Source organism: Carcharhinus amblyrhynchos, chromosome 14, assembly GCF_965287045.1.
Source record: "Carcharhinus amblyrhynchos chromosome 14, sCarAmb.v2.hapA, whole genome shotgun sequence".
NCBI lineage: Eukaryota > Metazoa > Chordata > Chondrichthyes > Carcharhiniformes > Carcharhinidae > Carcharhinus > Carcharhinus amblyrhynchos.
The window spans coordinates 19,791,536-19,805,769 of record NC_137337.1 but is presented as its reverse complement, the minus strand read 5'-3'; the positions used below and the strand labels follow the sequence as shown (position 1 = coordinate 19,805,769).

General features: G+C 46.2%; 1 protein-coding gene across 1 annotated transcript in view; it reads right to left on the bottom strand.

The window, feature by feature from the left end:
- The window catches only part of asb2a.1 (ankyrin repeat and SOCS box containing 2a, tandem duplicate 1), a 47,247-nt gene extending 33,242 nt beyond the window's left edge, over positions 1–14,005 (bottom strand). Inside the window, exons 1-3 of the mRNA XM_080202356.1 lie at positions 13,873–14,005; positions 4,285–4,531; positions 790–888 (exon numbers count right to left, since the gene is read on the bottom strand). Coding sequence (XP_080058482.1) covers positions 790–888; positions 4,285–4,520 — 335 coding nt within the window. The 5' untranslated portion in view covers positions 4,521–4,531; positions 13,873–14,005. The remainder of the gene's footprint in view (positions 1–789; positions 889–4,284; positions 4,532–13,872) is intronic.
- Between the last annotated feature and the right edge of the window lie 229 nt (positions 14,006–14,234).

The following is a 14,234-nucleotide window of genomic DNA, read 5'->3' as shown; positions in this document are numbered from 1 at the left end:
AAGTGATGATAACAGTCTAGTTTTTTTTAAAATAAGATTCTCTGTTATATTGTTATCTAATATTTTTCCACATATTGAAACAGAATTATTCGAATCTGTTCTCCCACAGCTGAATCGCTTCAAATTTTCCAGTTAAACAAAAACAAGGTTTTCTGAAGGAGTTGCTCTGGTTCTACATTTTTTAAAAGGAGATGGGGGATAGTGCCCTCCACAGATGGGGGACAGTTTCCCCCAGAGATGGGGGATAGTGCCCCCAGAGATGGGGGATAGTGCCCCCAGAGAGGGGGATAGTGCCCCACCCAGATATGGGATAGTAACCCCTAGAGATGGGGATAGTGCCCCCCAGAGATGCGGGACAGTGCCCCCCAGAGATGAGGATAGCAGCCCCACAGAGATGGTGGAATAGTGCCCCCCAGAGATGGGGGATAGTGCCCCCCAGAGATGAGGATAGCAGCCCCCCACATTTGGGATAGTGCCCCCCAGAGATGGAGTTTGTGCCCCACAGAGATGGGGATAGTGCCCCCAGATATGGCACAGTGCCCTCCCAGAGATGGGGGATAGTGCCCCACAGAGATGGGATAGTGCTCTCCCAGAGATGGGGATAGTGCCCCCCAGATATGGCACAGTGCCCTCCCAGAGATGGGGGATAGTGCCCCGCAGAGATGGGATAGTACCCCCCAGATATGGCACAGTGCCCCCTCCGTCCACACACACTGTCTCCACCCCTCCCTGTCTTCCTTTCATTAAAGGAGGACACCATCCCGCAACTGAAAACAAAGACACACTTACACCACCGGCTTCGACAAGCGGAAGAGCCTCCCATCGTATCTTCGCGAGTAGGTGGATCTCGGAGGGTTGGCTGTCGGAGCAGAATTGGTCCCGGGCGACCTACAGGAACGGCGACAATGAAACAGGGAGAAATAGTCAGAGTAAGAGAAAGCGCTCATTCCCCGCCGCCGCATAGTGGATTTTATTTGGAGTCAATGTGAGGAGCCGGGCTCCAATCTACTCCCCGCACTTGTTTATTTTTGGCTTCGGAGAAGCTGAGGGACTGAGTATTTGACCATATAAGACAATGGTGAGGAGAGGCGCCTTCCACAGGGGGCACCGCGCCCGAACCACACAACATCTACTGGGCTCAGAAACCGTAACCCACGAATAATTCCTCTGCCTGCAACTCGGTACAACTCGGGATTTGGCTTATTTGTGGAAACCTATACAAGGATGAGCTCAGAAAACAAATGGCACAAGTTACAAAGGCGATGCGGGAAGCTGCAATTGTTAAAAATCTGAAATAACAACAAAACATTGATGATAATAAACTAGTGGCAACTATTCACTGAGGGCAGGACAAAGTTAGAACCGATAAGACAAAGAGATGAATGGTTTCAGAAAGTAGATGGTTGTTGGGGGGTGGGGGGGGGAGCGGAGGCAGTGGGGGTGGGTGGTGAGAGAATGAGTTCATGGGTTTTGAATGACCTGCCTGAGAATGTATCAGGAGGTTGGTGGAATCTTAGCTCGGCGGAGGCGGGGGGGGGGGGGGGGGGGGGGTGGTGTTGGGGGGTGAGAACAAAACATAAGCAAGTAACTGAAATAGCCAGAGGAGCCCCCAGCTAGACAAAGGGCAAAGGCGGGGGGGGGGGGGGGGGAGAGAGAGGCAGGAAGGGGAAGAGGGGGGTAGAGGGAGGAAGGGGAAGGGGGGAAAGAGTGGGAGCAGGGGGAGTCAGGTGAACTGGAGTAAAAGACAGGTTTCGGAAATGCTGCTAAAACAGGAGAAGGAACAGGTGAGAGGATCCTCTCTCTCTCTCAGATTGGCCACAGGCATTTGGTAAAACAAAATGCCAGGCTCCCTTTCCTTGCGGCTAATTTCTCCGAAATAAAGGACTCTCTTTGAATCTAACACTCTTCCCTCCCTCTGCTCTAATGCTCCCCTCATGCTCTAACACTCTCTCCTCCTGTGCTCTAACACTAAACCCCCCTCTGCGCTCTAACACTCTCCCTGTGCTCTAACACTCCCCTTGTGCTCTAACACTCCCCTTGTGCTCTAACACTCTACCCCTTGTGCTCTTACACTCCCCCTGTGCTCTAACACTCTCCCCCTGTGCTCTGACACTCTCCCCCTGTACTCTAACAATGTCCCCCTGTGCTCTAACACTTCCCCTGTGCTCTAACACTCTCCCCCTGTGCTCTAACACTCTCCCCCTGTGCTCTAACACTCTCCCCTTGTGCTCTAACACTCCCCCTGTGCTCTGACACTGCCCTTGTGCTCTAACACTCTCCCCTTGTGCTTTAACACTCCCCCTGTGCTCTAACACTCTCCCCCTGTGCTCTAACACACTCCCCCTGTGCTCTAACACTCCCCCTGTGCTCTAACAATGTCCCCCCGGTGCTCTAACACTCTCCCCTGTGCTCTAACACTCCCCCTGTACTCTAACACTCCCCCTGTGCTCTAACAATGTCCCCCCATGCTCTAACACTCTCCCTCTGTACTCTAACACACTCCCCCTGCGCTCTAACACTCTCTCCCCCTGTACTCTAATACTCTCCCCCTGTACTCCAATACTCTCCCCCATGCTCTAACTCTCCCCCTGTGCTCTAATACTCTCCCCCTGTGCTCTAACTCTCCCCTTGCGCTCTAACACTCTCCCCCTGTGCTCTAATACTCCCCCCATGCTATAATACTCCCCCCGTGCTCTAACTCTCCCCGTGCTCTAACACTCCCCCCCGTGCTCTAACACTCTCCCCCTGCACTCTAACACTCTCCCCCTGTGCTCTAACTCTCTCCCCCTGCACTCTAACTCTCTCCCCCTGCACTCTAACACTCTCCCCCTGTGCTCTAACACTCTCCCCCTGTGCTCTAACACTCTCCTCCTGTGCTCTAACTCTCTCCCCTGCACTCTAACACTCTCCCCCTGCGCTCTAACACTCTCCCCCTGTGCTCTAACTCTCTCCCCCTGTGCTCTAACACTCTCCCCCTGCGCTCTAACACTCTCCCCCTGCGCTCTAACACTCTCCTCCTGCGCTCTAACATTCTCCCCCTGTGCTCTGACACTCTCCCCCTGTGCTCTGACACTCTCCCCCTGTGCTCTGACACTCTCTCCCTGTGCTCTAACACTCTCCCTGTGCTCTAACACTCTCCCTGTGCTCTAACTCTCTCCCCCTGTGCTCTAACACTCTCCCCCTGCGCTCTAACACTCTCCCCCTGTGCTCTAACACTCTCCCCCTGTGCTCTGACATTCTCCCCCTGTGCTCTGACACTCTCCCCCTGTGCTCTAACACTCTCCCTGTGCTCTAACACTCTCCCTGTGCTCTAACTCTCTCCCCCTGTGCTCTAACACTCTCCCCCTGCGCTCTAACACTCTCCCCCTGCGCTCTAACACTCTCCCCCTGCGCTCTAACACTCTCCCCCTGTGCTCTATAACACTCTCCCCCTGCGCTCTAACACTCTCCCCCTGTGCTCTAACATTCTCCCCCTGTGCTCTAACTCTCTCCCCCTGTGCTCTAACAATTTCCCTCTGTGCTCTAACACTCTCCCCCTGTGCTCTAACACTCTCTCCCTGTGCTCTAATACTCTCCCCCTGTGCTCTAACACTCTCTCCCTGTGCTCTAATACTCTCCCCCTGTGCTCTAATACTCTCCCCCTGTGCTCTAACGTTCTCCCTCTGTGCTCTAACACTCTCCGCCTGTGCTCTGACACTCTCCCCCTGTGCTCTAATACTCTCCCTGTGCCCTAACACTCTACATTTCTGTTAGAAATCCTGCGCCCCTTTCACATCAGTACAATTAGACCTTAGACAGCATGGGGAGCACCGACTGAGGGTTGACAAGTTCTGTCAAAGCTCTTCGCCTCTTGGTATAGTTGCCAAGAGAGACGGATACTTGAATTGCGCGCACACATACATCTACCGTGTGTGTGCAAGTGCTCCGAGGGTGACGAGTTCAAATCTGGCTGGGGTTTGAGCGCTGGGACTTTTATCATTAAAAAAAAACTTGTTCCCCCAGAAGAAGCGCATTCTCAAAGAACCGAGACTTGTTTGCTATGAATCCAGCACTACCCAAGGGATCTTCATCATAAGAGGCTTGGGGGTTTTTATCCTGAGACTGGGGCTGGATTAATTCCTCTCTGGGGCTGGGTGAGTGCGTGTGGCTCAGTCTCTGTTCCCCTCTGTGTGTGGGTGTGTGTGTGTGCCTCAGTCTTTGTGCCCGGGTGTGTGTAGCTCAGTCTCTGTGCCCTGCTCTGTGTGTATGTGTGTGTGTCTCAGTCACCGAACCCTGGACACCTACATGTTCTTGGGGCAGGGAGCAGCGCTCTGAACCACTTTGCCATTCGCCTGGGGCTGAGCTCGGCTCCTGGAGAGAGGTTGTCCCGAGGAGGAGGAGGAGGAGGACGGGCTCGTCGACAGGCTTTGCTCCACGGCCATCTGGATGAGTTCCTCCTCAGTCAGGCTGCTGTACAGACTGTATTCCTCTTGGCCGAAGATGCGGCGCGATTCCCGGCTGGAAGTGACTCCTGCCGCCATCCCTCCCGCAGCTGTGGATTGAGAAAAACACACACAAGTTTTTAAGAAGCCGGAAAGTTTTCGTGCCGCATTCCTTGCCATTTATGTTCTCCCGGCCAAAATCGGGGGAGGTCCTAGAGAAACCAACATGATGTAATTTGTCCTGTGGGCGCATGTGATTATTTTGGGTTGCTTATTATTCCACTTACTGAGCTGCACCGTCCCAGGCTTGACCCATTTCTAACATGTGAACCCTCAGAGATTACTAACACCTTCCAGTCCTGGAGCTGTCACATCGGGAGCGCCTGCAACATTAACTCATGTGCTCAACTGAACACCTCGGGGCGAGAAAGTAAAAACCTCAGGTATGAGTCCTTGTTTGGTCCCTCGGAGTTGAGGAGGAACTTCTTCACTCAAAGGGTGGTGAGTCTCTGGAATTCTCTGCCCGTTGAAGTGGTGGAGGCTGCCTCGCTAAATATATTTAAGTCACGGGTAGATAGGTTTCTGATAGACAGGGGAATTAAGGGTTATGGGGAGAAAGCGGGGAAAGTGGAACTGATCCACTTCAGATCAGCCGTGATCTTATTGAATGGTGGGGCAGGCTCCAAGGGCTAGATGGCCTACTCCTGCTCCTATTTCTTATGTTCTTATGGTCACATGGAAATCCGCACAACTTCTCCCCACTCCCTCCCTATCCCAGGGAACTAGGATCCCATACATTTCCATCAGTTTGACAGCCAAGACCAGGAATTCATCCCAACCACTTTATTCGTGCAAGACCAGCATTTATTGCCCATCCCCAATTGCCATTGAGAAGGCAGTGGTGAATGGCTGCATATAGGTGCACCCACCGTGCTGTTAAGAGGGATTGCAAGATTTTGACCCATTGACAGTGAAGGAACAGCAATACATTTCCAAGTCAGGATGGCATGTGATTGGAGGTGGTATTCTCATGCTTGTGCTGTCATTATCCTTCTAGGTTTGTAAGGTGCTGTAGAAGGAGCCTTGGCATGTCACATCCCTTCTGTTACCACACACTTCGCCCAGTTATAGAAAAGAAAGCACAGCATAAGATCCCATGCCCACTGCACTATAGCTTAATGTAGCAAAGTTACACTTTTTTTTAAATCAAGTGTTACCACAGCCCAATCCAGTTATGGCGGGGAATCTACCTGCACAGTAGGGGACTAGTGTGTTCTCTGCGGATGCATATGCCAACTTAAAATAGCCAAACAAATTCAAAATTAACAGAATTATGCAAGATTCATAAATTAATCATAAACAGCCAATTCATTTCAAATGTAGAATGAAATTCAAAGTCTCTCCTTGGTGTAATTAATGGAAATGCATCACTTAGAGAGGCACAGTTTCACTCATAAAGACCATGACATGTATTCTTACTATCCAGCATCCTGAAAGAATGTGTTGTTTGCTCTTTTTATTACCTTTCAGCGCACAGTTACGTTGGCTTATATTCAGTATCAAAGCCAATTCTGTAATAGAACAACAATTTACATTGCCAATCATATAATTATCCAGCAGTTTTGTTTGTCTTCCTGATTGTTTGACTGGTTATTGTCCCATGTGTTGGGATACAGTGAAAAATATTGTTTCTTGCGAGCCATTACAGACAAAAGCACACTGTATATAGAGTACATGGGGAGAAGGAAAGGACAGGGTGCAGAATGTAGTGTTGCAATTACTGATAAGATGAAGAGAGTTTAAAAGAGCTAGAGTATAGTTTTAAGAGCATGAGAGTGAAAAATTGAATTTGAGGATATGCTGGGGACAGCTTGCAGGATGTTGCCACACTCCAGCGCCATCTTGTAGCCTCTTCCAGCATTCTCCTGTATTGAAATTCTCATTCTTCAACTGAGTAAGATTGGTTTTGCCCATTCCACTCTTGCTTATCCAGTTGTAAATCAAGAATCTCCTGCAATTTGTTCAAAGATGTGCGGGCTAGGTGGATTGCCCCATAGTATCAGGGTGATTAGCAGGGTAAAAACATGGAGTTATGGGGTTAGGGCCTGGGTAGGATTGTTGGTGCAGGCTTGATGGGCTGAATGGTCTCCTTCTGCACCATAGGGATTCTATGATTCTGTGAATATTTTCTCTTCCAATCCCTCCATTTTTATCTCTAGCATCCTCCAAGAGTTTACGCTTGGCCACCTCCCACTTTTCACCTGTATATTGCTGCTCAGCAACATCATTGAAAGAAAAACAGTCAACTTCCACATGAGGATGTATCCAAACCCTACCTCAGTGCCACCTCTCTCAACCCATTCACGGCCTCCATGTTGTCAGACTGTTTGTCTGCCCTCCAGTTCTCGATTACTGGTAGTTTCCTCCAATTAAACATTAGGAGGACTAATGTTTACCCCCGCCACAAACGCTGTTGACTCTTACCCCTGGAACTCTGTTCCATCCTGCACGCTGGCCAGTCTCTCCAGTGAAAACAGATGATTCACAAATCAACATTTTCTTGACCCTGAGCTGAGCCTCTCCATTGCAAAGACCACCTACTTCCACTACAGTAACAGTACCATCTTCATCCAATGTTAGCCTGCTTTATGCATTAGTTTCCTTCAGACTCAACTATCCTGATGTTCACCTTGCCACCTTCCCATCTTTCACCGTTCAAAAACTCGAATGCTCTTGCTGCCCATATTGTAAGTTGTGCCAAGCCCTGCTCACTTATAACCTCGGTGCTCACTGATCTACATTGACCTTTGGTCTACCAACACAATAATTTTAAAATTCTCGTCCAAATGTTCAAATATCTTCATGGCCACACCCATTACCCTCTCTACAAACACCTCCAACCCTACAAATCTCCATAAACTCTCTTCCTCCAACTCTTGTGGATTCCCCCATTTCCCTTTAAGTCACAACTGGCAGCTGCAATTTCAGTTGTACAGGACCGAAACTCTAGATTTCCCCACCGTGACACTACTAAATATCTCTCTGTCTCTCTCTTTCTCTCTCCTTTTTTTGAAAGATCCTCCTTCAAATCTACCCATTTTACCAAGTTTTAATCACCTAAAATAATATCCTCTTTCTAGATTTGGTATGAATCTTTAGTCTGATTACATTTCTACCACTTTGGGTTTGTTTTTACATTAAGTCCACTGTAAAAATGCAAGTTATTATTGTCAGCAATAATACTGACCATCTCAAAAAGAAAACCCAGACGGAGAAGAGTATTGCCTGCAACTGAGTCCAAAGACCCCCAGAAAAGTTGCCTTTCATCATGTTTCTGTGAGGAGATTGTATATCTATATCCGCTTATTGTACCAATCAATTGGAAACAGGCAGTACGCAAACAATGATTTCCCCCCACCAAAAAAAAATGCAATTTTTAAAGCATCAGGAAATAAAATATGAAACTGGATCATAATATTTGGAGCAAGTTTGTACATTTTATTGTTTCATGATTAGAATTCCTACAGTACTGAAGGAACATAAGAACATAAGAACATAAGAAATAGGAGCAGGAGTAGGCCATCTAGCCCTTCGAGCCTGCCCCGCCATTCAATAAGATCATGGCTGATCTGTTGTGGCTCAGTTCCACTTTCCCGCCCTCTCCCCATAATCCTTAATCCCCTCTCTTATCAAAAACCCATCAACCCGCTTCTTAAAAATATTTAGCGAGGCAGCCTCCACCACTTCAACGGGCAGAGAATTCCAGAGATTCACCACCCTTTGAGTGAAGAAGTTCCTCCTCAACTCCGTTCTAAACTGCCTCCCCTTTATCTTGAGGCTGTGCCCCCTAGTCCTACTGTCTTTTTTGACCGGGAAGAGTCTCTCCACCTCTATCCTATCCATCCCATTCATCATCTTATACGTCTCAATGAGATCTCTCCTCATTCGGCCCATCAAGACTGCACTAACAACAATCCCACCCAGCTCCTATCCCCCTAACCCCATGTACTTACCTGGCCCTGACACTAAGGGGCAATTTAGCATGACCAATCAACCTAATTTGCACTTTTAGGATTGTGGGAGGAAACCGGAGCTCCCGGAGGAAACCCACACTGACACAGGGAGAAGGTGCAAACTCCACACAGTCACCCAAGGCTGGAATTGAACCTGGCTCCTTGGCGCTGTGAGGCAGCGGTGCTAAATACTGTGCCACCGTGCACTACCACTAATTTGTCATTTCACCAGTTTCCAAATGTACCATTCAATAATGCTAAACGTCTTGCTCCTGGGAAACATGGACAAAGAGAGAATATCTGATATGGCCTTATGGGTAAGGAATAATTTTTTCTGCAGTGACGTAATTTAATATAGGAGGAAATGAAGTCAATATATTTTGGTATGTTTATCGCATAAATTCATGGAATGACCCGATCGTCCGGATAAACTCGTTTTGCTTATGTGTTCAAAGTTAACTGCAGTAACAATGCGACTGGCTAATATTGGCAACAGTTCCAAAAGATCATTTGATCCCTGTTATTTCCTCTGAAATTCCTTTTCGAATGGGAAATGTATGATACTAGGATTACTTTCTCCTTTGATATTGGACATTCTGCGCTATTTAAATAGTTGACTGCCCTTCTTCCTGGTGGATATCTTGACAATTCTTTGACATTAACATCAAAAAACAGCAAAAATCAAATAAGTGTTCTGGAGTTCAGAAGAAGGGAAGGTGATCTCATTGAAACATTAAAATTCTGAGAGGGCTGAGGTACTGTTCCCTCTGGCTGGAAATTTGAGAAATAGGGCACATCATCAAGGATTATTTAGAACTGAGATGAGGAAAAATCTCCATACTCGGTGAGTTGTGAATGTTACGAATTCTCTACCCTAGGACAGCATGGTGCCTCACAGTGCCAGGGGCCCAGCTTCGTTTCAGGCCTTGGGTCACTATCTGTATGGCATTTGCATGTTCTCCCCATGTCTGTTTGGGTTTTCTCTGGGTGTTCTGGTTTTCTCCCACACTCCAAAGATGTGTGGGATAGGTGGATTGGCCATGCTAAATTGCCCCTTAGTGCCAGAGGGATTAGTAGCATAAATAGGTGGGGTTAGGGGGATGTAGTCTGGGTGTGATGCTGGGTACAGCCTGGATGGGCCAAATGCCAAATGGCTTCCTTCTGCACTGTAGGGATTCTATAATTCAGAAAGCAGTGGATGTTCAGTTAAGGCAGAGACACAGTTTTTTAGACCCGAAAGGGAATCAAAGGATATGGGAGGCGGTCTAGAGACAGTGTGATGTCCCTCCTCTGAGCCAAAAGCTCTTATTTCCAGCCCAAGATCAGGACTTGTTGGCCACAGAAGGAGTGCTCATAATGTGGTTGAATCGGCTGAGAAGCAGCTTGACAATCCTTCCACCACTTCCTCACTCTTCCCCAAAGGAAAAACAGTGTGTATATGTGAAGACGTACATAAAAAAGGATATGGGTATCAGGAACGAAAGTGATGTTGAGCTAAAAGACTAGCCATGATCTTCTTGTGGAGAGTGGACACAGACTCGATGGGCTGTATGGTCGCCTCCTGCACTGTAAGGATTCTATGGTTAATGAAAGACAGAGTAGGCATATAGGGCTGTCTGACCTACTGCAGTGTTTATTTCTTATGTAGTTATATTCATCGAGGATATCAAATAACAAATATTACAAACATTAGAGGAGTTCAAGGAAATCATGGCAATCAGAGCAGGTGAGGGATGATGGGAGGGTCCGTTGACCTCAGACAGGATTTTCTGGTTTTGGGACAAGCAAGGCTGTAAAATCTCACCCAAAGTCTTATTTTCCCTCAATTAACTAAAATGCATTTTTTTGTCAGTGACTTGTCTGGCCTTTCATTAGGCACCGAATCCCATGTGAGTAGTAAGGCCAAGTGCGTGTTATCAGCAAGTGTTCCTGTCTACATTAAAATTACTGTGGGAAACTGAATGTGTTCTTGCTCAATATCCTGTAAACATAAGTAGGCCCTAATTTTATTGCCATATTTTAATATACAATGAAAGAGACTTGGATAACATTTGGAAATATTGTGTTCACTTTCTACTTTGTGTTCCCCTTCAAGTACATTTCCTGTGCCACAGTTTATTGGGAAGCAGCAACTGTGAGACCATACTCAAAGTAGGTTTGGAGGAATAGGAGATCAAAGGGCTGATTCACACTTTTTTAAAAGCTATAGTGTGGAGTTTTTATAGCTTTCCCCATGGATGGCATCTGAGAGTGAAGGCTCTCTTTGTATTTACTGGAGTTTAGAAGAGTAAGGGACAACTTGATTAAAACTTTTAACGTCCTGAGGGATGTTGACAGCGTGGATGTGCAGAGGATATTTGCTCTCGTGGGAAAGTAGGTGGTGTCACTATTTAAAAATAAGGGGTTGTACGTTTAAGACAGAGATGAGGAGCTTTTTTTCCCTCAGAAGATCTTGAGCCTTTGGAACTCTTTTTATTTAAAGACAGTGCAAGTAAAATCAATTGAATGTTTTTAAGGCAGACCGAGATAGATTCTTGATTAACAAGGGGATGTAAGATTGTTACAGTAGGCAGTGGCGTGGGAGTTACAGTGGCAGTTACAGTGTGATCAGCTGTGATCTTATTGAATGGCAAAGTAGCTTACATCTGCTTCAAACTCATATGTTTGTATGACAATGGAACCGATTCCAAGATTCAAGCCTTTGGTCCTTGAAAGAAGACTGGCTTGTAAGTGTGTTTTTGAGCAAATCAACATGGTTATCTTAACAGGCAATTTTATTTCAACAGATTAGATGTGTTTTTTTAATTCATTCATGGGATGTTCACTGATTGTGTAGAGTTTGCATGTTGTCCCTGTGTGTGGGGTTTCCTCTGGGTCCTCCAGTTCCCCCCACAGTCCAAAGATGTGCAGGTTAGGTAAATTGACTATACTAAATTCTCCCTCAGTGTACCCAAACAGGCACCAGAGTGTGACGACTAGGGGATTTTCACTTCATCTTAACTTCATTGTGGTGTGAACGTAAGCTTACTTGCAACTAATAAATAAATAAATGTAACTAGGCCAGTATTGCTCATCCCTGAGAGCATTCTAAGAGTCAATCATATTGCTGACTCTGGATCTGGAGTCAACATGTAGGCCAGACCGGGTAAGCGTGGCAGATTGCTTTCCGGATAGGGCATTAGTGAACCAGACTTTTTTTTTCAACAATCGACAACGGGTTTCAAAGTGGACTTTTAATTCCAGGTTGTAGGATTTGAACCTGGGTACCCAGAGCAATACCCTGGATCTCTGGATTACTAGCCCAGCAACAACACCACTACACCACTGCCTCCTTTACACATCCTCTCCTTTGCAAACTCTTCCAAACTGTCCATCGAAATAAAAGCCCTGCTTTTATTTCGATGGACAGATGATTTACTTTGGTTATTTCAGTTATGGAAAAGGGAAGCTTTCATTCCTCAGTCCTTATCAGAATCACGCACAGATTGATAAATATTAATTTTTGCTGCAACTGAAATACGCAAACTACTTCAAGCAGAGATTCTGGATGAAATTGAAACATCGTTTTGTCCAGGCTCAAATGTTCTTGTTATAAGTGCCTCAATCCTGCAAACTCATCTATCTAAAATCACTGCCAACAGAACAGCTGTGTTCCTCAGAGGAATTTCTTAAGTTGACAACAGCTTATTGGTTCAAAACTAGCACGTGGGTTACCAAATTTAGATTTGAAGGAAGAATTGAAGGAGAAATGCGTAGCTGAATTTAGCAAACCCCTTTCACAAAAACAAAACATAACAGCATCTTCTCAAAGACATTCTTGTAGGTGAGAGTTTTTTCTTTGCAATGTATCAAACATGAATTTTGTCAGGTTAAATTATTGGAAACTATGAAACTAGTCCCATTTTGATTTTTGTAGAACACCAGGAATAAATTTTTCTTTGTAAGTTTTATTGAAGAAAATGTTGATGTAAAAGGGGAAAGATAAGGAAGGGATGCGGTCGATTTGGGTTCAAAATTGACACCTTCCCATGGAGTCAGAGGGTATGTCTGGTTATCACATAAGTATTTGGTGTCTGTCTTCACTTAAAAAAGGGGTGATGACATTGTTGTCACAAAGGAGGCCACATGGTGGTACAGTGGTTAGCACTGCTACCTCACAGTGCCAGGGGAGCCGGGTTCAATTCCAGCCTTAGGTGACAATCTGTATGGAGTTTACACCTTCTCCTTGCATCTGCGCGGGTTTCCTCTGGATGCTTGGTTTCCTGCTACATTCCAAAGATGTCGATTGGCCATGCTAATTTGACCATTCGTGTCAGGGGGGATGAGCAGGGTAAATACTTGGGGTTGCGGGGATAGGGCCTGGGTGGAACTGTTGTCGGTGCAGGCTTGATGGGCAGAATGACCTCCTTCTGCACTTTGCAAATTCTACGAAAGGGAGAACAGTGAAGAGTAAGTACTTTAACGGTGGTTAAAGTGGAAAAGTCAGCCTTTCCAGATGGGTTGCTAAGGGAGGCGAGGGTGAAAAGTGAAGGACCTGCATGACACAATCTTCCCAATCCTTTCAGATACAGAAGTGGTGCCAGAGGATTGAGGGATTACAAATTCTACACTCCTGCTGAAAAACAAAAATCAGCTCAACTGCAGGGCCACCCACTCAGGACGAGAAAAACAAAACAACACTCAGATCTCCCCTAAATAAAAGTTCGGCCTACCAGCTTTTCCTGAAGTGGTTTCATGGCTCTAGAGTTCATCTGGCTTCGGGTTTCACTGTTGACAGTGTTTGTGTTATGTAGCAGGAACATGTGAGTAAACAAGGTTGAAGGCAAGTGTGCTTAGCTCTGCCTAACCAGAAAGCTGCGAAGGGTTCAATACTGACAATCACCATTCAGTATTGACAATAATCTTAGTGACGTGTATTACAACTCAATTCACAGACACACCAACAAAAAAAACTTCACAGTAGATTTTAACTGCAATGTTTTTGCCGGGCTATCCAGTGACCAGCTTAAATCTCTAAAGTGTCTCGACATGAGAAAGAAAACAGGAGGTGAGGTATAGCTCCAGCTGGAGGGCCTGGCGCTGACCCCTGGATACATGTCGATGTAAACGCTGCAAATATATCCAGCCTTCTGCACACGGGGAAAACACAGAGCAAGGTTTTACCACCTCTTCATGCAACAGCCCTGAGCAATTGAGTGCAATGTCTGTCCAGTTAGAATTCATAGATAATTATCACCAATTACTGCCGGATATCTCGTTGGAAGAAATCATCTTTTAGTTAACAGTGCTAAAGCCGAGATCTTTGCAGCATTTTTTGGTATTTGGACTTTATAAAAAATCTTACTCTACAGTTTTCATTACAGTTTCTATTAATATAAGAATGCAACTTAGCGTCATGGTTGAAATGATCTTATCTGAATCTCTGGCAGTGACATTACCGTCTCCGTCACGGGGCTTCTTACAATCAACAGTTCAATATCCCTCTTTGATCTTTAGTTTAAGAGGCTGGCCGGAGACTTTTCTTCAGCTGCCTTGGTGATCCTGATTTTCTCCCTGTCTAGTCCGCCTTCCCCTCTGTCTGCCCTTTATGCAAAGATAGAGGGCATTAAAGCTGCTCTATTTTTGTACCCAGTGCATGACCAATCATGTTAGATGAAACATGTTTGTGTATGAACCAGCTGCAGTGTGACTGGAAAGTATATTTAACTGCACTGAACTACCCTTATGGTTCTCGCCTTGTTTATAACCTCTGAAGTGGTTGACTGCAATACCATCCTCCAGCACCCCTTCCTCTGATATC